The 24,356-nt window shown below is 32.2% G+C and overlaps 4 protein-coding genes across 4 annotated transcripts; 1 reads left to right on the plus strand and 3 right to left on the minus strand.

Annotated features, from left to right (window-relative positions):
- Nucleotides 1-1,605: 1,605 nt before the first annotated feature.
- Nucleotides 1,606-4,252, minus strand: LOC126653770 (uncharacterized). The gene is made up of 5 exons (XM_050347707.2): nt 3,766-4,252; nt 3,599-3,679; nt 2,984-3,129; nt 2,786-2,896; nt 1,606-2,362 (listed from the first exon to the last, which is right to left on the minus strand). Exons 1-5 carry the CDS (start codon nt 4,235-4,237, stop codon nt 1,778-1,780), a joined length of 1,395 nt encoding a protein of 464 aa, XP_050203664.1. The 5' UTR covers nt 4,238-4,252; the 3' UTR covers nt 1,606-1,777.
- A 693-nt stretch (nt 4,253-4,945) lies between these two features.
- LOC126653757 (glucan endo-1,3-beta-glucosidase 1) lies at nt 4,946-8,149 on the minus strand. Its single transcript, XM_050347699.2, is given in 5 exon segments — nt 4,946-5,041; nt 5,044-5,192; nt 5,477-5,504; nt 6,390-7,697; nt 7,786-8,149. Coding segments are annotated over 5 exon segments (1,596 nt in total). The 5' UTR covers nt 7,865-8,149; the 3' UTR covers nt 4,946-5,009.
- Nucleotides 8,150-10,561: 2,412 nt separating this feature from the next.
- LOC126664476 (5'-adenylylsulfate reductase 3, chloroplastic-like) lies at nt 10,562-13,185 on the minus strand. Its single transcript, XM_050356870.1, has 4 exons — nt 13,006-13,185; nt 12,757-12,921; nt 12,544-12,673; nt 10,562-11,955 (listed from the first exon to the last, which is right to left on the minus strand). Exons 1-4 carry the CDS (start codon nt 13,094-13,096, stop codon nt 10,911-10,913), a joined length of 1,431 nt encoding a protein of 476 aa, XP_050212827.1. The 5' UTR covers nt 13,097-13,185; the 3' UTR covers nt 10,562-10,910.
- A 7,149-nt stretch (nt 13,186-20,334) lies between these two features.
- LOC126665812 (lactoylglutathione lyase GLX1) lies at nt 20,335-22,992 on the plus strand. Its single transcript, XM_050358737.2, has 9 exons — nt 20,335-20,431; nt 20,554-20,688; nt 20,773-20,897; nt 21,351-21,415; nt 21,488-21,700; nt 22,020-22,067; nt 22,195-22,302; nt 22,399-22,551; nt 22,761-22,992. Exons 2-9 carry the CDS (start codon nt 20,573-20,575, stop codon nt 22,809-22,811), a joined length of 879 nt encoding a protein of 292 aa, XP_050214694.1. The 5' UTR covers nt 20,335-20,431; nt 20,554-20,572; the 3' UTR covers nt 22,812-22,992.
- Nucleotides 22,993-24,356: the final 1,364 nt, after the last annotated feature.

Genomic DNA, 24,356 nt, shown 5'->3' on the forward strand with positions numbered 1-24,356 from the left:
AAAATTAGTTTTTTTGAGTTAACGTTGAGTTTACATTAGGTACATATTGAGTTATATTAAATTTACACCAACTACTATATAAATATTAAAAAGTTTACTTTCAATTTACTATTAAATTTATTTACTTTAAATTTATATTAAAAGTTTACTTTTAATTTACTATTAAATTTATTTACTTTAAATTTATATTAAAAGTTGATATTAAATTTACAATAAGTTCACATTAAGTTGATATTAAGTTCAAATAAATTTGACATTAAATTTATATTAAATTTACATTAATTAAGTTCACATTAAGTTAACATTAAATTCCTCTCAAGAAAAAAAGTTGACATTAAATTTATTAAGTTCATATTAAGTTTAAACCGACCAACGCGAAAAACTTAAATAGTTTACTCTCACTTTACTATTAGTTTAGTTGTTAAATTATAAGTTTATTTTTAAATTTTTAATAAATTGTTTTGATTAGACTAAAATAATTCTAAATTTATAGTACATTGGTTTACTTTAAAATACTATTATAATTAAATTAATAATCTAAAAAAGTGGAATACATTAAGTGTAATATTTTAAAAAAAATGCATTCAACTAAAAACTGAAATTAGAAGTATCAAATTCATATTACAAAACTAAACAAAGAACTTAGAAAACTCATAACCCAAAATAACAAAAACATAGCAGAAAACTAAAAAAAATAGAGCAAGCACATTCCAATCTCAAATGTATTTCAAAGAAAAGGGCAATCCTCAGAACGCAAAATGAAACCAACTAGAAAATAACAAATTGTTGCCTTAAATCAGTTTTGCTATAAGATGTTCATTCTATCAACCAAGTTTGCAGCAAAATGGTTGCCCCTCAGTAAACAAGATTTGCTTTCTATCTTTCAAGATCTGAAATCAAAGTCTCCTTTACTCAGTATTAGAAAAAAGAAAGCAAGGCCAAAAACTGGAATTTAGAGACACAAGACCAAATCCATCTGCTCATAATTCAAACAATAATTTCCTCAGCAAACCAAAATCAAATCTGAACAAGATATCCATTTCCAAAATCGTCTGTTGCTCCAACGCCGGTGAAAGGAGGAAGACTTGCATCATTTATTGAAACCTCTACAGACAAACAACGAACATATAGATCAAAATGGAATGGAATACAAATTCGCCAACATTTTTCAATATGTTGGGCAAACAACCAGAACTTCTAGAGGCGGCAGGATCATCATCCCTTTGATTTCCTCCCTTGAGTTGTCGCTAAAATCGCTATAGCTTTTAAAAATCACCGCCGGATCGGCCTCCGATCACTAATTTTCAAGTTTTCCGGCGATGGAAGCTAGATTTCTCTAATGATAAAATTAATTGATTCCTTGAAGCTATTCACCGACTTGATTTTCTCAACCATCGCCGACCACTTCGGACAGATCAAAAACCACTGTGGTGGGAAACACCGATCTAACTGTAGAAACATATCATCTAGCCACCAAACAATCTTTTAAAGTAAGGGTAAAATAGGTCTAAAATTAAAATGAGGTACATCACAAAAACAACTTTTAAAAATTGAGAGATTTTTGCAAAAAATAAAAAGGTGGGTCACTAACATAAAGTTTTCAGTTTTTGAGTGATTTGGTGCAATTTTCTCATACAAAATTGGGAGCATAATGCTTCCCTGAAGGCTCTCAAGCCTTTACATTTCATTTGTTGTCTATACAAAAATGAACCAAAAAAACTCCCTTTTTTTCCTGTTCTTGACCCCTTTGTCCATTGCTCGAACAAAAATATAAGCATCATCGAGAAGAAATTGTTAAAAGCAAGCCATAATGGTCACTTGGCAGAACAGGGAGCTCCAACATCTTTACCTCTTTCCTCACTTTCTTCTCCTTGACATGGGATAAACCCGGTATTGCTTCCTTACCTATCATGTCAATTTTACTTATCTTGAAATCACGCAGACTGCATGCAAATCGATCAAGTCGCTTTTGCAATGTACGGTTACCCGACAGCATCTGATTAGACTTGGTATCATATGTGAATCCATTGTCCCCTGGTCGTAACTCTGTCCATGCGTCGGTCCATCCATCTGGCAAAGGAAACCCGCCGTCTGATTTGTCATCCCAGTTCATGTCGCCACAAAAGATCACATTTGGATTATTCTTAAGAAGGCTGGTAGCCTCGTTTGCCTGAACTACACGTTCCTTGCTGAACATCTGATCCCATTTAGGAGGTGCAGGGCACGGACTCTCAAGATGGCTTGTGGCAACAACAAGTGACTTGCTAGGAGGAAGTTCAAGCTCCACAATGCAGAGTTCTCGCCCCATTATAGAATTGTTAAATGGCTTAGTGCTGAAGGACTTTACTTGAAGTTTGCTTAACTGCACACCAAAATTTGCAACAACAGACAAGTGAATGACGATACATCTTAACCACATCCGCGATTGATACTTATAAGTACATTAAGTAGCAGGCGTTCACAAAATTAGCACCCAAGTAAATGGTATAATGTGCGTTTCTTTAGGTGAATAAATGGAGACTACATTTTCAATTTCCACCGCAGCCAACTGAACGGGAATGGACCTAAATACAGCGTCATGAGTGTACATGCATTACAGTTCTGAATGCAAGTGCCAAGTAGCTGAATTTGAGAAGCGAGTAAAACTAATACCGATAAATGCCATTTATACATATGATAGACAAGGTGGCTGTGAAAGACCTTAGTAATCCATCTAACTATCCTAAGAATGATGTATGCTGGTGATAAACATACCCGTCCGGCTTACTTAGTGATACAAGCTTACCTGCATGCAAAAGTACGGTCTTGAATTTGCGGCATCATTTGAAAGAGAGCAACGGTACACTTTCCACCAGCTGGATTGCCTAAATATGTCATATATGTTTGGAGTAACTTCCTGCAAGGCACAGTCAGTGAGTAAGATGGAAATCGACGACAGACAAAATGCATCCTCCATGAAAAGGAATTCCAAGACAAAACAAACCTGAAAACAAATCACATCGGGTGAATGACATTGAATAAGGTCGCCAATAGCTTTCATCCTCTTATGCAGCTCCAGATCTTCTCGAAACCAAACATTATAGCTCAAAATCTTGAATGAACTCAACGTTGCCAATGGAATGAAGTCATCTGCCACATATTACATGGTATTCAATAAAGTACGTAGATTTATTTAATGCAACAATTTGGGTCATAGATCCATTTGTCATTCCCTCATACTGACATCGCATCTTCATCTATCAATAATCTATCTATTCGTCTTGTAGAAAATGTATGTAATTTCTTATAAGTACCGGAACATAAGAACTTATATAAGCAATGCAAGTATGCACAACCGCAAGAGGCAAACGCATATACTTCCATCCAAACATTCACATCTATATGCATCTTCTTCCAAAGATAGTCGAGGGATAATGAAATTTACACTATAATGTTAAGCTAAGCTTTAGGTTGAACAACTTATCAGTAAAATGTAATGGCAACCATCTAATAAACAAGTTGATGAACATGCAATAAGCAATTCTCCATTAGCATTTGATAATCAAAAAAATGATAATCATAAAAAGGGAAATCTTTGAGGAATCAAATTATAATTCACCCTTGACAACAGTGACTGCCTTGTTGGATGCCCCAAACCCTTGAAATCCACCCAATTTGACGGAACGTTGATCATCCCCATCTGTACAAATATTAGCACACCATTAAAAAAACCTAAGTACAAACAAAACAACTTCTCTAAAGACAACCCCAATTGTATCCACTAACCATCAACATTAACAACAGCTTTATTACAGGCCTTAAGGCCACGAAAGCCACGGAATTGAAGAGAATTCTGATCAGTTTCATCCATTGATGAAGAAGAATCAGAAATCTTCCTTTTGCAAGTCCTCAAGGGCAAGAAAACAGAGCCAACAGAAGAATCCAAAGCAGTAATGTCATTCAGATCATCAAAACTAGAAAGGGAAGATAGAGAAGCCGTACTGCCACACATTTCACAGGAGGTTGTGTTCTTGTAAGGGTTTAAAAAAGTGCAGGCTTTGCATGACCATTTTGGGGTTTCTTGATTAGAAGAAAGAATTGAAGGAGGCGAAGGGGGTGATAGACAAATTTGACAAGTGGGTTTTGAAGAGGAAGAGTTATCGTTTATGAAAGTGCATTTCTTGCAAGTCCATGACATTTTTATTCTTCTTGTTTTGATGAGAAAACGTAGAGATGAAATTGAAAATAAAGCTGCCATTTTTAAACTTTTGAAGTCATCACTGCCCGCTATTGAGTTTGCATTCACTGCCCTATTGGGCTTAATGTCCAGGTTTTTGATTTTAGCCCACAAAATATTTCTTCCCTTAGTTGCGCTACTCTTGAGTTATTGGAGATGGTTACAAAATATAAAATCGACTCAAAAAGTTTTGAGTCGAGCTCGAGCTGTTCAAATTTAATCTGGAATCAAGTATGAATATTAATTGAAGAGGCTTGTGAAGTTCATGAGACTCATAAACCTAAACGAATCTAAATAAATTTCTTATATTATTTTGATTGGTCGAATTCCATGCATCAAATATGATATTTTTTATAGTTATTTGTTGAACTCGAGTTGAGCTCGAATTCGAGTAATTTGGATGTGGTTTGAGTTTCAATTCAAATAGTTCAGATATGGTTTGACCTCGAGATCTAGCTTAAAAATTTAAGAACAATCGAGTTCAAACTCAAAGTTGTATAACACACTCAAACTCTGAGCTTGGCATTACTCGAGCTCGAATCAGCTACTTACTCCTGAGTTACCAACGTCCTAATTTGCTTATTTGTTCTGTTCACTGGAAGAACATTCACTTAATTGAAGAAGTTGTCCGGTTTATTAAGCAAGGAATATCATTGGAATGTCCTAACCAAAGAACACTGCCTCTATTTCAAATAAATACTTCTACTAATAGGAAATTTACACGGTAAATAATGAATCGAACACTTAATGATAATAACAATATGTGCTAAAGAAATTGTTTTATTCTAGCACCTCAACACCTGGTTACAAAAGGAATGTATAAAAAATGGAAAGAATTACAGCCAACAGAGGGCTTAAACCCTTATCAATTATGAACATTTTACTGGTTCTGAAGATGATTAATCTTGAACTATCTGCTGAACCACTTGATTGAGTTGTATTTGCAGCAGTCCGTGTTTGATTGCTTAACTTCTTACTGCAACCAACAATGAGAGTTTTATTAGCAGCAAAACAGATGGAATTTGCTCTAGTTAAGTAATGCTTTTAGCTTTGGACTAAAAGGAATGTGAAGCTATGTTGCATGGAAACGGAAGGAACATCTGAAACGAAAAACAGCCTTAATCGATATTTTTTTGCGAGAATAGACAAAGATATAAAGTTTTGAAATTTCGATAGCGTAAACGAAAACGAAATGCTGAAATGTAGAAGTTGACAAGTTTCAGTGCAATAATTTGGCTAGAAAGAGGCAGAATCCTGTACCTTCCTGGAAAGATACAGCTACCATGACCTGCAAACAGTATCAACAAAGAGAAAAATGTACATCAGATTTTGAAAAATTAATTATGGAAGAGAAAAAAATAAATAAGGAGGACCCCCAATTGAACTTTCAGATCCACAAAGCTATAATTGAAGCTGCCTGCAAGAATTTATGTAATAAGGTCATTTTCTAAGTAGATTCCATACATGAGCATGAACTATTGGCATTGTGTTGTCTCAATGGGGCTCCACTTGAATCACTATCTAACATGAAATCATAATATTTTTACTTCAGCCACAGAAAGTTTATTCCATTCCCTTTACTACACTCCAATCACTAAAGAAAGCCATGTGCCAATGTCATGTAGGAATTACACTTCTTTGTCCTCATGAGTAACCACTGAGATCACCATGATTGAAAGAACACTGTTCTTTTTAGTGCTGTAGGATTAGGCAATCTCAAACTTTTATACTTTTAACCTATGTTGAGTGCAACATATCAGCATTTAGTTTCCAGAAACGCCGTTTCCAAAACTTTAAAACTTATATTTATAACATATTCATAGAAGATATTGCTCCGTTTTCTACATCAACATTTCCGTGCAGCATAGCTTTTAAACTTATGACCGTCAAGGAATGCACTTTAGACGCATAAAGAAATATGTAAACTATCTTGTCTTCCATTTGAATTGAGCCACAATGTATATGCCAATTTTGCACATAAACATTTACATTAAAATTCTACATTTTCTTGTAGTATAACTTAGTAGTAACTGCAGTTTCCAAAAGTTTCATGTCCATATCCTTAACTTTTCATTATAATCCAAGATAAGATTGATTAAATTTTTGGAAGATCCAGGCACTAGAACTAGTAATTAAAAAGACGAAAAGAATGCAAATGAAAGAACAAACTTACTTGGATCCGTGGTGGTGATCATGGCCACACCCTTGAAATCACAAGACCCTGCAGACTTCCCTTCCTTCTGATAATAGCTATCAAATGCATAAGAAGCATGGTTCTTCACATTGTTGGGCGAATAACAGTCCTCCCCCGGCTGAATCTCGCTACAATTAGCCCTTCCCGGTCCACATGCCCAGTCTAATGCAGCCTGCAACGTCTTTGAATCAATACCATCCATTACAATGCAATATGTCTGGTTTGTTGTATCATTAGCCAAAAAAGTCCCACTTCCATAAACATGAAGCAGATAAACCGGTGTTGAATTCCCATAGAACAGTCCCCAATTTGCTTCTGATACCGGTGGTGACCTCAAGTCCTCGTTGAACAATTCGTATATATACACATCGGAAGTTATTTCTGGATGAAAAGGAGTCCCGCTACGATCAAGAACATGCTTAATCAGATTAGAATTATACGTGTCTGCATTGTCGATAGTAGCATAAGGCTCTTTCGAATCACCCTTCGAAGGCCACCCAGTCTCCGTAACAAGAACCACAACATCAGTAACATTCAAATTCTTCATAGAAAAATAAGCAGCATCAATCATAGCATCAAGCACATTATTATAGTGCAACAAAGTATTAGGATCAACCATTTCTTTAGACGGTGTCAAAGGCTTGAACAACGAATTATCAATAGGCACCACCCCTTTATTTTGCATAAACACATAATACGGATAAAGATTCATCATCAACGGGGAGCCAGTTTTCGACAAAAACTGAAGCAGAGGAAGCATAACAGAAGTCCAACTCTGATTAAAAAAGGACTGAGAAGGAGGAAATGGATCGAGAATTATAGATGCAGCATGAGGAGTTGAAATCTTGATCTGAGTATGCAAATTTGCAGCAACTAAAGCACTATAAAGAGACTCAATAGCAGGCATAAGTAAAGGAGCAGAAGAGGGCACAGTAGTTAAAACCTCATCACCTACAGCAATTGAAGTGATTAAAGTCTGTGGATAGTATGCAACCACATTTCGATCAATCCAAGAGGCTGCTGTGGTGTTCGAGGAGCCAATTGCAAGAAGCTGATTATTAGGCACACTGATCATGACCCTAATCTTGGTTTTAGCCAAAGCTTTGAGTAAATCAGGATTAGCATCATAGAAGCGAATGTGAGTAATCTTTTGAACTTGCAGAAAAGAAACAAGCTCAGTTGCTGACAAAATATTGGACACATCTGTTCCTATATTAAGACCCACAAATGGCTCATTGTCTTGGTCTGCCTTTTGCTGCTTAATTTGTACCAATGGTGACGATTTTGCTGCAAATGTATAAAACAAAAAGATTGCTTCTTTGGCTTCTTAAAATACCAAGTTCAAGAAAGTTGAATAATTTACAGTAAATGTTACCTTGTGAGAGATTGAAAACTGCAATGGAGAGGAAAAAGATGATGTTGAATACGAGAAGGCCGAGATTAGAGTGTGCCATTATCGAAGAGAAGCTTGAGTTTTAGTTCTTTATCATCTGGTTCTGGTTCTGGTTCAGCTACAGATTCTTGCATTATCTTCTAAAATTGTAACTTTTTCAATTTTGGTTTTTAGTTGAATTTTGTTGGTGGGTTTGATTTGGTTAATTGGTTGTGTTCTTGTTGACTCAAGAGATCTAAAGAATCAACTATATGGTGTGGTGTGGCTGGTTCTTGATTTTGAAAAGCCCCTCACTTTTTTTTCTTGAGACATAAAGCCCGTCACTTTCGAGCTTCAGTGGAGTGTATAGCCCCGACAAACATACAAATTGTCGAAATTGACCTTGTGAATTGGCAAGTACAGTCGACCCTCTGATAATTAATATACATGGTGGATCAAAAATTTATTAATTATTAAAAGTATTAATTTATTGAATTTATAGAGAAAAAATTTATAAAAGATATTTTAAAGCACGTACAATAATAGGCCTAACATTAATATTATATTATAAAAAAACTAACTAAATACACTTTACAATAACTCAATTTAAAAGAAATAATTTTATATTCAATTTAAGAAATATCAATTGATATCAAACTAAAAAATAATTATTAAGAAGTTATATTAATAAAGTAAAATAATTTTTATTATTTTTAATACTAGAGATACTTTACTTATTTTAATTTGTTTATCTAATAACTTCTTTTAAAATTTCTCAAAAGATTAAAAAAGTCATAATTTGATGGTATTTTAACTTACATTTTATGAATTAAGGTTAGTATTGCCTCAAATAAATCATCAATTGTTATATATTTCTTTAAAAAAATCTCTCTAATAATTAATATTCATGTAGAATATATTTTAAATTTTATTAATTATTAAATAATAGAATTAATCATCCGACGTGGAACAAAGTTGGTTCTCTCAATTTTCTATTAATTATTAGAATTATTAATTTATATAATATTAATTATTAGAGGGTCGACTGTATACTCAAAAAGCGGCTTAAACAAATGTAAATTTGAGAGCTTTATGGTAAATTCACAACATTGACTTGGCTTCTTCTGTACCTTTGATGATATATTTCTTTAAGTCACAATCTCACAGCCTGGCATTTGCAGGTTCATAAAAGTTAAGTATTTTATCTTTTACCATTTTGGTTATGATCTCTTCATCACATTCTTTTTAGATCATTTGGGTTTATAATTTATGATCAAGTTTTGTTTTTTATGGCAATTTTAGAAAGAAAGTAATGTTTAATAGACAAATTTGGAGGATTTGAGCAGTCTGTATTTATTGAACATAATTGCATTTATTCCACTCAACTAAAGGTTAAATTATCGTTACTTTCTGCTGATCTAAAATCAAGAAATTGATTACTTTAAATAATTTGAGTCGGTGGAAAATTCACATTGAAAAATATGAATAAGATGAAAAATATTCAGAGCTGCCATTACCAATAATGTTGATTCAGTACATCAAACAAAAGACACAGGGTAGCCCAACAGCAGCAGACTTGGTCACGAGCACAACAATTACTACATCATATTCACATGTTGCTCTCTTTGTATTTAGTACTACTTTGTTTTTGAGCAAAGGGTCAACGCACCCCCCTGAACTTGAGACAGAGAGTCATTTAATCCAATTTTAACTTGTTTGAACAACTAACTCCAAAACTCTTCATTTTTGAGTCAGATAACCCAATAATTGTATTTTAAAAACGCGTAAAATACAAATCGGAGGTGAAGAATGCGAAATAGAAATTAAAAAATTTCTTAATTGTTGCGACAAAATTATTTTAAATTTATTTTTTGCAATAAAAAAATAAATTATGGGGTTATTTGATCCAAAAATGAAGAGTTTTGGGGTTAGTTGCTCAAACAAATTAAAACTGGATTAAATGATCTTATGTCACAAGTTCAGGGGGCGCATCAACCCTTTGTTCGTTTGTTTTTCCTGCTTTATTTTATTTGATTTCAGAATTTGGCATTCTTTCAACTTTCAAGTGTAAGCATAGAACTCGCATAAATTAGAGTGATTCCATGGGCTTCTGAAGGATAAGTTGATCTATGGGCTGAAGCCCGTGGCTTACTTTCATAATTAACAATTTGGCTTTTTTCAAAAATATCTCATTTTTGGAATTTCTTGTGCAAAAGAATCCCTTTTTGATGGTTTATTAGTGGATTATTGTTAACTCATTGGTAAATTAAAGGTAAAATGAGTATTTTTATAAAAATTTCAAAAATGAGGTATACAAAGTAATTTTTCTTAACAATTTGAACCAAAATTTAGGGTTAACAACAAAATTATCTCAAAAAATCACTTAATTTCCAAAAACACGCTGAGTCAAATTACTTCAATCTTATCTAAAAGAATAAAAAAAATCAAATTTTACATACTTATTTTTAATGCATATTTAATACCTCAAATGGTACATTGTTGATAATCTATTATACATCTTTGATATGGAATATACAAAACAAAAACTTTTTTGGCGTTAAATGAAAACTAATAAAAAAAGTTAGGTGCTAAATGAAAACTTTATAAAAGTTTTGAAATTTTTATACCCTTTTTTGAATTCTTCTGTAATCTTTCGTTAAAACAATTTGTTACAAAAACAGTTTGAACTTTTGCATAAGAACTAGAGCAAATTTATTTTATTGACGGACTATTAATCTGCTCAAAAGAACTATTATAGTAGTTAACAACAACCAACCGATAAACCAAAAATTAGAAGTTTCACAACTAGAGGTCATTTACATGACGACAATGCCTGAAAATTAATAGATTGAACTCTACTTCTCATTACAATGACTCTAAGAAACAAGATCAAAATTATAATCTCTAAGAAAGACTTTAAAACTTGCACGAAACGGAAGTATATATACCAACACTATACAAACGACCAAAGCTATATGTTCATACTTCCATGGCTACTATCGCTGGAAGAAGCAAACAATTAAGTTATGCTTCAAGTCGAGGCTTTGTTGCCTTGCTCTACTGAGGTGAAAGACAACTATGGACCTGTGTTTAAGTAATTCAACCATCTATCACTGATGTCTTATCCATTACCGGAGAGCATTGACGAAAGTCGTCAATGAATCTACATCCCTTTCCTCAGAGGGATACTTGATCGGCCGGGAGGAGTGTTTTGGGAAGAAAAGTATTGTAGGAAAGCTTCCTAGCTGCAATTCTTGCTTAGCAAACTCCTTTTGATCACCATCTGCCCTGAATTTGCCAACCTTCACTCCGCTCCCCGCCAATTTATCCGCCAATGCAAGGTAGGATTGCTCCATTCCCTGGCAGAATTGGCACCATGGAGCATAGAGAACAACAATCCATGCTTCTTTTCTGTTTTCCAATTTTAACAAGTTCTCAATTCCAGCCCTGCCCAAGTCGACCAAATTATCTGAGTTGAAAATGTCAGCAACTGCATCGGATCCATTAGAATGAGCAGCCCCGTTTCCGTTACCATTCAGTTTGGCAACATCGTCTTGTTTCAAATTTCCTTTATGAAGACCACATTCCTTAGCCTTAGCATCCTCCCACCACCATCTTCCTTCTCTTTCGTGTTGGCCTGGAAGCACCGGCCTTGTGCAAGGCTCGCACCCAATGGAAACATACCCTTGCAAATGTAAGGGATTCACAGGGACATCCATGGTTCGGAGCAACTTCCATACATCCTGTCCATCAACATTTGCCACTGGATTCCACTTGATCAGACTACCAGCCCCACCGTCTAACCCTTCAAAAACTGGGTCGACCTGGACAACAGGAACCTCAGACCGAGTGCCAGGGGACTGGTCTTTTCTTTGGCCAGTGATCCAAGCACGTAGTCCCTTAAGAGCCCTCCTCAAAGGTCTCACTTTCCTCACACGGCAGCACTCCTGGTGCCCGTCCTCATAGAAAGAGAAAAGACCTTTGCTCCTTACTAATGCTTGAACTTCAACAGAATCAGGAAACATGTACTCAATTTTGATGCCGTAGTGCTTCTCAACCGTATCAAAAAACCTATAAGTTTCAGGGTTCAACCTCCCAGTGTCCAGACTGAACACCCTAAAAGGTCTGCCAGTTAGCTTCGCATACTCAATCAACGCAACATCCTCAGCACCACTGAAAAACAACAAACAAGTGTTACTAAATGAAGCTCACAAATTCCAGTAGCTTGTCAATTTAAGGAAAATTAGAGTCACATATCAATACAAATGGTGTTGTTCTCATTCCACCTTCTATTTGTCTGCTAGCTAGTAAATTATGTTCTTTTAGATTTACTTATTCTGCAAAAACCAATAAGGCCAACAAATAAAACCTTTTCTCAATAGAGCCAAGCACAAATTAGGTAAAGGAACATTCTTTACAATGTAATGGCACATACGCAATTAATCTTTCAGATGTTCTTTAAAAATTTGCTAAGCCTATTTCAAAGTATTTGTACTATTAACTTTTATTTCACTTGGTCATTAATGAATAATCTAGAATTCCATCCACAAAAGGACTACATGTATACAAAATATAACTAGTTAAGGAACTACTTAAATGGAAAATATTTACTAATGACCAATTCAAATAAAAGCTAATAGTATAGGGACTTAATGATGGATTTAGCCTTAAAAATTCATATAAGCAACTGCCACTAACAATTTAAATTTCCAAAAACAACACGGAATTAAACTCAGATGAACACGGAATTAAAATATTTACCTGAAAGCAATAGCAATATCATTGCCAAATTTCTCAAGAGCTTTATCCATAATCTCCAAAGGAGATGACTTCTCAAGTTCCTTAGCCAACTGCTCAAAATCCTCCACCTCCACTGCTTTCTCCGCCACCTCTGCACAAATTTCAGTCAAACACTCGGTCAAAATAACCTCCAAATACAAGCTAAACCTCTAATTTCAAAAAAAAAATCCTCACCAGGCTCAGCAATTGTTGCAGACAGAGCCCCAATTGCATGATTCCTTTTAGGTTCCGCATTCACCGGCTTCACCGTCAAACGCCGTGAAGAAACATTAACAGCTGTCGAAATCGCCGTCGCCGTCGCCGGCCTATCCAACAATCGAAATGAACCGAATTGCGCAGCTGAAACAAAAACAAAAACATAAATCATCTGAAACTAAAGCCAAAAGAAAAAAACAAACTCATTTTCAAAATTGAAAAGCTTACATTTGAGCTCCGATGAAGGATTTGATGAACGGGAATAACTGGTGGCCGGTAATGAAGCCGGAGAAGAAGAAGAAGCAACACTGAAAGCCATCGTTGAATTTAGAATTTGAATCCTATTTCAAAATTTGAATAAAAAATGACAGTTTGATCTGAATATTTTTGTGTGTGTCAATGGGAAATGGGATGAAATGGGAGCTTCTGTTTAAATAAAGACCGAACAAATCGCAGTCTACCACATTCATTGAACCTGGACGCTATTTTGAACAGTGTGGGTTCCATGCGCTATTGCTTACGTGGACGGTTGTGATTCGTTGGATGTTTCATGGGGACTCATTGCTTTCGTCACGTGGAGTTGAGAAACGACGCCGTGTCATTGACGCCTATTTCTTCTCCGTTCTCCCGGTCAATTTTCTTTTTCTCTTAATATGCGTCACCTATTTAGATTTTTACTAGCATTAATTTTGATTTTTAATTAACGTTCTTTCTTTAGCTTAATTGTTCTATAACACACTCGAAGCCGCAGTGACGAAGCCAGCTCCAAATTTGAGATAGGGCACAATTTAGTTAATAAAAATAAAAAGATCGTATCACATAAAAGTATAATTATTAAATTTTCTAATGTAAATCTACCAAAAATAAATAAAATTAACGTATCACAAAATTTTAAAAAAAACTTATTTTTGTCAATTAAACTTGTTTGAAGAGATAACACCACTAGTAATATGAATTATTATTTTTGATGCATTGTATTTCCTCCTATTAAATTTATATTTTTTTCAAACTGTTTTTTAAGATTATCAGGTCTCTTGTTCCTATTAAATTTGGCATTTTCATCTATTAGTTTTAATAATACTCTAATGAGTTATAGTTTAAACGTTATAGGCGCCGACAACAAACTGCTAGGTCGTGGGTTCAATTTCTTTCATAAACGCTCTCCTCCCAAATTATTAAAAAAAGCTATATTAACTCATTTTTAATACAAAAATTATTTGGCTCCGATACTACTAAATTTTATATTTAAAAAAGAACCCATTTACGTTTCATGTCAAATTTAAATCTTAAAGATAGGGGAAAAAAATAAAATTTGTCATATCTAAATTTCAAATAGGTGATTTTATTTTTTTTTTAAATTTAATTGTTTAAAAAATTAGGATACAATAAATTAAAATGACTATTAAATATTAATATTATTATTAAAGTAATGAAAAGATGAAGATTACTAACTTTTTTAATAGGAATTCAGTGGATGTGCATTATGTGTGAAATTGAATGTTAAGAAGAATTGGAATACAATTACCATGTGAGTAAACATGCACGGCTAATAAAAAAAATCAAAACAATTGAGGTAGGGCCCAGGCCGTGACTGGCCCTACCTCAGATCCGTCCATGCTCGAAGGAGGGTTTTTTTGAAAAAAAAAATGGATAGAAGGATTGAAGATTTGATTTTAAGTTTGAATTATATGTTTTTTTTATTTTAATAACGCAGTTTAAATTTTGTCATTCATGCACTAACTACAATTTTTTTCAAATTCATATATGATGCTGAGCTGACACTCATTTATTGGTGTAAAATGACTTTCACCTTGGCGAATTACACCAATAGAGTCGTGACATCTCAGTACCATGTATGAATTTGAAAAAGAAAATAATAGTTCATGCATGAAAATGATAAAAATTTAAACTGCATGTGAAAAAACATGTACATCTTTTTTGACATTATTCCTATAATCAACATATAATGTGGTGAATTAATTTAAAAAATTCAAATTACTTTCTTATTGAAACAATTAATCCTAAATTATATTTAAATATGTTATACAAAATTTAAAAAATAAATCAAGTATTTTCATATTTATGATTGATTAGTGGATGAGTTATACTCTAAATAGTATAAACACCAAGCAGTAATCTACTAGGTTGTACAACAACAAAAAAGACAATTTGATTTTAGTGTTTTAGACATAGAAATGGAAGTTAAGTTAAAATAGATAACTCTTTGAGTGAGATAATGAAGTACAAATGGTGCTATTTGAAACTGAAAGATGGGATGATCTTAACCATTTGTTATACACACATAATGTTTTATGGTAATAATACCAAAGTGGTGGCTCTAGTTTTTCAATCATTCTGGACCTCAATTTCTCATGTGCATTTTATGTGTTAAACTAAAATATGAGATTTACGTGGACACAACTAATTTGGTTTTGAATGAAAATCGAGACACACAATGTCACGACAATTAAATCAACTTGCACACCATAGTTTAAATTAAAAGGTTTGAGTTCGCACGTTATTATGATTTTGAGTTCAAATTATGAATGTGCAATCTCATTAAAATTTGGTAAAATATTTACCACTTATAGTCCTAAAATGACTATAATATAAAGATCTAATATCTTAAAAACATCCGATTTTTGAACCTTTTTCAACTCTATTATGACGTTAAAAACTGCTCAATTTAATGTAATTTTGATTTTTTGTATCTTTAAGTATTAATTTGACCTTTTTTCATTTAAAAAAAGTTTGATTTTTTTTCTAGTTGACTCTTTTTGTATTAAATTGATTTTTTTCTCATTAAATTGATCGTTTTTGAAGACTTGTTTTGAATTTTTTTAAAAAAATATCAATTTAGTGCTTAAAGATACAATTGAAACGAGAAAATATGAAATATGATAAAAACTGACCAGTTTTCAACTTCGGTGTAGGTTGAAAAAGTACTAAAAGATAATCCAATGAGTATTTTTAGGCCTAGTATAAATACTTGCATGGTATTTAAAGATTGATTTAGACTAATTATATTTATATGGTCATCCAATGAGTACTTTTGATTTGTTTGCTAAAAATGACATTTTTTATATTATGCACACATTATTTTGAACTAACTATTTTACATTCAAGCTCCTAACTTAAACCTAAAACCCAAGAAACATAGTATTATTGTATATAAATGTTTCTGAAATGTAAAAACTTTCATTAATTTTGTCTAATTACAAGCAATTTTCAAAAGTTGTGAATGCATTTACGCAGTATAAAAAGGGATACATGAATGTATAATATTATTCATAAATCGTCTATAATAAATTTAAAAATCAAATTATATAAAAAAATTTAGCTAAATCAATACAATTAAATTCTTCATAACTTGTAAGAAAATGACGACAAAACAAATTTTTATTAAGAAATATTGCATTATTTCTATGCATACATTTATCATAAAAAAGATTGCAGTGCTAAAAATGACATAAACGTACCAGCTTTTTCAACAATGGTACATTTTTTCAATCACGATTATGTGATAATGTTGACTATTAAGATTTTATCCACTATTATTGTGTAACCTTGTTGAATAATAATATGTCTTGAGTACAAAAAAAACGATGATATTTGAATTAAGTCTCGGTAAATCACTATAAGGAATTCTGTATTTGGCAATAAATTCTTTTGCATCTAATTTTCTTTTGCTGCTAAAAATCTTTTTGCAGCATTAATTTTGAAATTTGCTGCCATTAGTTAAGTTATATCAGTATTTTACAGCTAATTTTGTTATCAATTAATTAAAGCAATGTTTTATTAGCAGTAACATGCTACAATTTTTTTTTGTTGCTATATATTAACAGTAACAATTTTAATACTATTAGCAGCAAAAATTTGCTGTTAATACTAGTACTTCTTGTAGTGAATCTTGACTGAATACTTCATTTGCATGATTAGGAAGGATTACGCTCAATTTAAAGATAAAATACCAAGAGAGACGAATTGAATTAAAACAAATCGAACCATGACCATAAATCAAATCATCACTATATCTATAGTATAAAACTGAACCTTCATATGAACAGTGCTTGATAATTCCTTTTATAGCCCTGATATTTTTTGTCCTTTTGCAAGATAGCTATTTATTGAAAATGTCCATTATGGAAAACTTCAGTGCTACGTGGCTGTTTTTATTGATTTTACCTTTTTATCCCTAAACATTTTTTCTATTTGAAGCTGACAGCTTTGCCCCTACTGTAAAAATAAATGTTGGTCCCACACATTAATTATTTTCTCATTTCTGTTATATCCCTATCTCTTCTTCTAACAAATAAAAATTTGCCTACCCCTATTGGAAAAGAAAAAACACTTGCACATTAGCTTTTTTTTAACGGTCCAAAACACAGCAATTTCTTAAATTAATCATTAAGTAAACATTTCTACTGAAATATGAACGTGCCACTAAATTCAACTACAATTGTTTTTAATATGCAAACACATTATAATAATAAAAAAATTTAAAATAAATTAGAAATAAATTTTTCTTACCTGACATAAAACATAATGTTTAGAAAAAAATATATTGAACATTTTTTGCTGGATTGTTGAATAAATTTTAAAGTTAAATATATAATTAACTTTTATTAATGAAAATAAACTTACTTTCATGTAGAAAGATCACCCATTAAATAAAAAAATCAATACATGATTAAAATAATAATAAAAATATTTTTTTTGTTAAATAAATAAACATATTTCTAATTAAATATTTGTAAAATAATTATTATATAATATAATAAAAATTATTTTTTAAAATTATTTTTCCGAAGCGAAGCGAGGGTTTCGTACTAGTATAGTATATTTCTTGATAGCTACAAAGGGACATTCTTATGCAAGTGGACCGACGTCCCAATCCAAAAGTGAGGTCACCACACACTTGAAATCTATCATACCAAAATAAAATATTGTCCTATTGTGTAAATCAAATATGTATAAGATCTGATTAATTAGTTTTATTTATATGTAAAATTAAAAAGAAAGATGATCTGCGGGAGAAATTGGCCCCATAACCTTGATTAAAATCAAATACTCAATCAAAGTTTCCTCAGTTTTGATTAATCCGATTGGAATTTAGACTAGTTAACCTATTAAAATATAATTTTAATAAAAAATGAAAAAAAAGTGAGATTAATAAATTAAAGTAGGATGTATTAGTGCATTGTCTCTTGGGGTTTGAAAGGGGTCAAAAGGGGAAGGCGATGCATTATTTATTAAGAAGTTGCAGCCAAAAATGGGACCCAAAGATTTGAACAATACATAGAATAGCGACTACTTACAACTTACAATTACTGTACATGGCTAACAACTCTTGAGCCGTCACTATGGTAGGTCAAAATAATTAAGAAATTAGCATTTTTTTATGATTGATAGATCAATGTTTTTGCTAATTTGGCTACATCTTTGTTTTTTTTTTAAAAATAGTCATGTTCTATTAAGCATTTTCTTTATTTATTTATTATAAGGTTACAAAAATAATTGAAAGCAAGTGAATTCTGGTTCGAATGGTTACACTCTTCAAGTGTATTTTTAAAGTTTTGATTTTAAATTTCGGTGCAACCAGTTTAAACTGATCTAACATAATATATCTCTAATATTAACAACTAACCTATATTAAATTCTATCTCTCCATGAAAAAAATATAATAATTGAAGCACCATAAATATGATATTATCATTGCTATTGATTTACCCCAAAATTAAAATAAAAAGCTTTAAAATCATCGGTTTGTTTTGAATACACATGATTATGAGTCTGAGTATCTATTTCATGGCCTTGTAGTGTAGACTAGAAGAAAGTCTCATATGACCCCGTATAAATATAGTATACAAAATCGATTTGAAGATAAATATAACGCTCGAATCAAGATCCGACTTGAACTTGTATTAGAAAGAGAGAAAAATAGAAAAAAATATTTTCTTTTTAAAAATAATATGATATTCTGTCTCACTAATGAAAAGATAGAAACCATATTTTAAATATTTTAATGTATTTATTTATTTACTGCAAGACAAGTTTTTATTATTATAATAATTCTTTTTTATTATTTTTTTACTCCTAACCACCATCTGTCACGTTTTCTTCCCTCCCCCCTTTTCTCTCTCTCTCTCTCTCTCTCTCTCTCTCTATTTTTCTCTGTTTTTTTTCTCAATTTTTTTTCTTTTATTCTTAGTTATTTCTTTGCCTCCTCTCCGGTGTCGCTCCGCCGTTTTTTCATATTTAATTTTATCAATTTTTCTTAACTCGTGATAATTTTTACGATTTATTTTAACTTCTAGACGTAAAAAAATTGACCTTGATTTTTTTTCAGTTTTTAGATCCAACAATTTGCAAAAACAAATAATTTTTAGCTAAGAAAAATGAATTTTTGCAGAAAACAGTGTATGATTATCATCCCAGTATCACTACATTGTCAATACCGCTATCATAACACTACAGGAAAAAAATTATATAGAAAATAATATTTGATTATCATGTCGTTATCATAATATTATCATACGATATTGAGATAATAATGTTATGATAATATGCTAATATATATGATAATGTTATAAAACTGTGTCTGATTATCATGTCGGTATCATTATATTATCATGTCGTTATTATAACACTACAGTATGATAACTAAATGATAATTAAGTATGATAAGATTAAGATAATTGCATGATAATATATATAAAAAAATAAATTACAGATGGATTCATGATATCAGTATAATAATGTTATGATAAACAGATGATAACAGAACAGAGTAAAATTATTATTATTTTAAATACTCAAAGTGAACATAAATTTGAAAAAAATATAAGTTATTTTTTATAATTTTTTTGTGTTAAGATAAAAAGTACAAATATTTTTATTTTGAAGATAAATACGTAAATTTCACTTAAAAAAATCATATACTCGGCCCATGAATATGTTTAGGTCTAGATGGCTTATTTTGAAGCATTAAGAAGAATGGGCTGATTATAAAAGGTAAGTGGTTGGCCACTCAATAGCCATAGGTAAAGCCCATGAAAAGCCCACCGTATTATTATTTTTTAATTAAAGATGATAATCGACTCTTTCGAATTTTATTTGTTAGTTGTTAGTTATTGAGATATGGTCCGAACCCACAATCTTTTAATATACTAAAAATGCCTTAATCATTCATGTTAGGCCCATGAAAAGCCCACCATACTGGAAATTACAAAGTCAGTCTGTAATATAATACATTAAAAAAAGACTACATAGTTTCAACTTTCAAACAAAGAAGAAACACTAAAAAAAGACTTGCATAGCAAGTCCCTCAACTTACAAATTATGACCAATTAATAGCAATTTTAATTTTATGGTTAATTTAATTCTAAACTTGGCCTTCCTTTATCAGTTTATCCTACTTTTACATTTGATTCGATTTATGCTTCTCACCCCTGACAATATTATTAAATTAAAACGAGACAAATTAATAAAACAAAATGAATACATTAATCATAAAGTTAAAATAAGTGGTATTTGAGGAGCAAATTGACACTAAAATCAAAGAAAAGGACTTAAGTGATAATTTGCCCCTCATACAAAAAGCAGATAGCATGCTTGATGTGGCATATTCTACTGTTCTCAATCGCAATTTCTGGTAAGCTCTATACTCTCTGCATCTCAATTCTTACCCAAAATTTTAAGATTGTTTAAAAATCTCCTGCTAAAATATTTAATCTCTGCTTTAAAATTTTAATTTAATTTTGAAAAACCAAACAGATCGCTAATCAATTCACAAATGGCAACTGAGACTGCAAATCCAAATGCTGCTGAGCTATTAGAATGGCCTAAGAAAGATAACCGCAGATTTCTTCATGCTGTTTATCGTGTTGGTGATCTTGATCGCACCATTAAGTACGTATTATCCTTCAATTTTGTTATTTTTTTGTACTGATTGTGTTGAATGAAATGTTTTTTTAATATTCTTGAAATTGTTAGGTTTTATACTGAATGCTTTGGGATGAAATTACTGAGGAAAAGAGATATTCCAGAGGAGAAATACGCCAATGCTTTTCTTGGATTTGGCCCTGAAGAGTCTAACTTCGTTGTGGAGCTCACTTACAGTATGATCATACTACTCTCACCTTTTATGTTTAAGGTAGCACGGACACGGAACACGCCACACGTTGATTGAATGAAATGTCCGTGCTACCTTATTTTGCTCAAAGTTTTCATTTTGGCTAAATTTAAATGTTTGATGATATTATTTTTTACGGATGATCGTAGGAGTTCCGATGTTAATCTAAGCAATTTATTTGAGAAATATTGAAATTTTGATGTCTTTTCAATTATCAATATAATGTGTGAAATTCATAACAGGAAAGATACCGAGTCTAGTTTAGATTATTGAAGGAATAGGTCTCGTAGTGATATAGCTAGTAAAAATTTCACGTATGAGACGAACGCTTCGATATTGTTTAGACTCGGCATGGTCTTATTATAGATAGGCAACTTGGTGTTATGGTGAATTTAGTTCATCCATACAAAATCTAATCTGATAAAAAAAATTGTTGCAGATTATGGAGTGACTTCATATGATATTGGAACTGGTTTTGGCCATTTTGCAATTTCAACTCAGGATGTAAGTGTCAATTTATTGTTTAAGTGATTTTTTTTCTCTGTGCTGAAAAATGAACTTATTATGGACTTTTAGGTTTACAAATTGGTCGACGAAGTTCGTGCCAAGGGTGGGGCTGTCACAAGGGAACCTGGTCCAGTCAAAGGTGGAAGCAGTGTCATTGCTTTTGTGAAAGATCCTGATGGTTATCTTTTTGAAATCATTCAAAGAGGACCAACTCCTGAGCCCCTGTGCCAAGTAATGCTTCGTGTTGGTGACTTGGATCGTTCCATCAAGTTCTATGAAAAGGTAATTTACTAATATGCAATGAACATTGTATTGGTGAACTTAAAGCATTTACTTCGTTTGTAATATGAATATAATGTTGATATCAGATGAAAATTAACAAGCATGGTCTTTCCTGTAATAATGACTTGAATCTGAATTATGAGATTAGGGTGAGGTTGTAATTTCATTACTTAAGCCTAGCCGCTAATAGAAAGCATTTAGTTTGTTTGGAAGGACTTTCAACCAGTCTAAAATCTTAACTGTTCAAAGGCTGCATATGATCTTTCGTGATAATTCATTAACATGTTTCATCTGTTTCCTCATTGTTTCGTTTGTGTAGGCCTTGGGGATGAGGCTATTGAGGAAGATTGATAGGCCTGAACACAAGGTGCAATCCCTTGGGCTTATTTTTTTTCTTATACTTAATATTTAAGGCATCTACCAGCAGCAGGGTATTGTATGAAATATAAAACGACTTCTTTGAGTGTCCTCATTTTATTAAATTCATTTTATAGTACACCTTGGCGATGATGGGCTATGCAGAAGAATATGAGACAACCGTCCTCGAGTTGACTTACAATTATGGTGTCACGGAATATACAAAGGGAAATGCCTATGCGCAGGTCACTCGAAAGCTCTTTGGCTCTTTCGACCTTGTTTGGATTTTTTTCTCTCAATCTGTACATACTTTTCTTCACAAACTAATGTGGTGTTTGCAGGTTGCTATTAGCACTGATGATGTCTACAAAAGTGGCGAGGCTCTAAACCTGGTCACGCAAGAGCTTGGTGGAAAAGTAACTCGACAACCTGGACCTATTCCTGGAATCAACACCAAAATTACTGCTTTCCTTGACCCGGATGGATGGAAAACCGTAAGTTTCCTCTAGTAGCTTGTAGGTTCTTAATATGGTTTGCATTTATCTGCGGAGCTGATATTTTTGTAAGTTAATCCAATATGGCTGCATTAGTTGCTGAAATACAGAATATTCAAAATGCAGTTCGTCCCTACAGTCAAGTTAATGGTAGTTTTTTTCCAAAAAAAATGTTACGAGTTGATCTTATTGTTTTTGATTGATTGCAGGTCCTCGTCGACAATGAAGACTTTCTTAAGGAGCTTCAAAAGCAAGACTGATGGCCAACTTAAACTGGGTTCTGGCTGGACTAGCCACCAGTTTGGTCTACTATAATATGAATAAGTTAAAGCAGCAAGGTGCCATGTTGTTAAGGTTGTTAAAATAGGTTCCATGTATTGTTCAAAATAATAATGTGTTCTTAAAAAAAAAATAGAAATATGAAAGCTTTCAAGTACTAAATTGTGCCATATTTAATTCATAGGGTAATTGTCTCTCGCTTCAAATTTCTTTTACATAACTAAAGTCATGACTATGACATTTAAGAAGGTGAACAATAAAATAAAAGTATTATTTTATTCGGTTTGACTTAAAAATAAAAAAATTATTCTCAGTTTGTTTAGGCTCGGTTTTGCAAAAAAAAATTAAATTTTTTAGTTTGGTTTGGTTCGGTCAGGTTTTAAGAATTGAAATATATTGGTTTGGTTTTGTTTAGTTTATTTTGCCCGATTTTGCGAAAATGAACATTTATACAATTTGTAGGCAATGAACAACTAATATCAATATTAATTTTTTTATCAACATGCTTTTGCGATTTATCATTATTTTTGAATTAAGTAATATTAAAATTCTCACTTAAAAAAGTTCATATTAGGGTCATCAAAGACTATATAAATTAGTGTCGTTTTACGTGTTTCACACATTTTTTTGGCCGGAAAGATATATTATCTTCATTGATAATCAACTATCATAATTTAGGCTAGAGGATTAGTACAAAAAAGCGGGAGGCTTTTTGGGCTATCGAATGAGCCACCCCATTACAATTTCTCTTAACAAAAACAAAATTAATAAATGATAGACACTGCTAATGCTTTCGCAGTCGTTCAGAACAATCTCACAATATTCGAACCCATTACCCCTATAATACTCTTAGCATCACCTTCGAAAATTGGGTTCGTCACACGAAGACGGACTACCAATTGAATGGCATCTCGAAGAGCTAAAGCCTCAATCATCATAGGGGAAGAAATATTACTGAACTTCACTGCGCATGTAATACCCCAAAATATTTAATTATCTAATTGGACCACGTGTCCAGTTTTGAGTCGCCAGAGTAGCGATATCGGAAGGATTTCCGAGAAATTAAGATAAGTATAAAATTTTAGCAGGACGGTTTTGAAAAGATTATTGCGAGGAATTTAATATTATATTTCAATTCTAAAGTTAGAATTGGAATTAGAAGGAAAAATGTTAAGAAAAGCTCGAAATAAGGTACATGGACTAAAGTGGTAATTTAGCCACTACGACTTAAAATGGAAGTTATTTCGCCAAGGTCCGCGAAATGTTTTATAGTATATGTGGTAAAAGTTTCGGGTCAATCGGAGACCTTTTAAAATTTGGACGCGGATACGTTTTGGGCTAAATTGTAACTTTTGAAAAGTTCAAGGGCCAAAACGTAAATTAGCCAAATAAATCTCGAGAATAGTAATTAAAAGATTATTGACGGGAAATAATAATTATGGATTAGTATTATTTATTTGGATATAAATAATACGTAAGTAATTGAGTTAAAAGAATAATTTAACCGTTTGGTTAAATTAGAAAGT

The sequence above is a fragment of the Mercurialis annua genome, linkage group LG1-X (genome assembly GCF_937616625.2).
Source record: "Mercurialis annua linkage group LG1-X, ddMerAnnu1.2, whole genome shotgun sequence".
In the NCBI taxonomy this organism is placed as follows: domain Eukaryota; kingdom Viridiplantae; phylum Streptophyta; class Magnoliopsida; order Malpighiales; family Euphorbiaceae; genus Mercurialis; species Mercurialis annua.

Coding starts and splice junctions, on each gene's coding strand:
- LOC126653770 (XM_050347707.2), bottom strand. CDS start 4,237: ATGGCAGCTTTATTTTCAATTTCATCTCTACGTTTTCTCATCAAAACA. Junction 3,680..3,765: donor AGCTGTTGTTAATGTTGATG/GTTAGTGGATAC, acceptor ATATTTGTACAG/ATGGGGATGATCAACGTTCC. Junction 2,363..2,785: donor GACCGTACTTTTGCATGCAG/GTAAGCTTGTAT, acceptor TTTGGTGTGCAG/TTAAGCAAACTTCAAGTAAA.
- LOC126664476 (XM_050356870.1), bottom strand. CDS start 13,096: ATGGCTTTCAGTGTTGCTTCTTCTTCTTCTCCGGCTTCATTACCGGCC. Junction 12,922..13,005: donor TCCTTCATCGGAGCTCAAAT/GTAAGCTTTTCA, acceptor TTTTTGTTTCAG/CTGCGCAATTCGGTTCATTT. Junction 11,956..12,543: donor GATATTGCTATTGCTTTCAG/GTAAATATTTTA, acceptor GTTGTTTTTCAG/TGGTGCTGAGGATGTTGCGT.
- LOC126665812 (XM_050358737.2), top strand. CDS start 20,573: ATGGCAACTGAGACTGCAAATCCAAATGCTGCTGAGCTATTAGAATGG. Junction 22,068..22,194: donor TTGATAGGCCTGAACACAAG/GTGCAATCCCTT, acceptor TTCATTTTATAG/TACACCTTGGCGATGATGGG. Junction 22,303..22,398: donor AGGGAAATGCCTATGCGCAG/GTCACTCGAAAG, acceptor TGGTGTTTGCAG/GTTGCTATTAGCACTGATGA.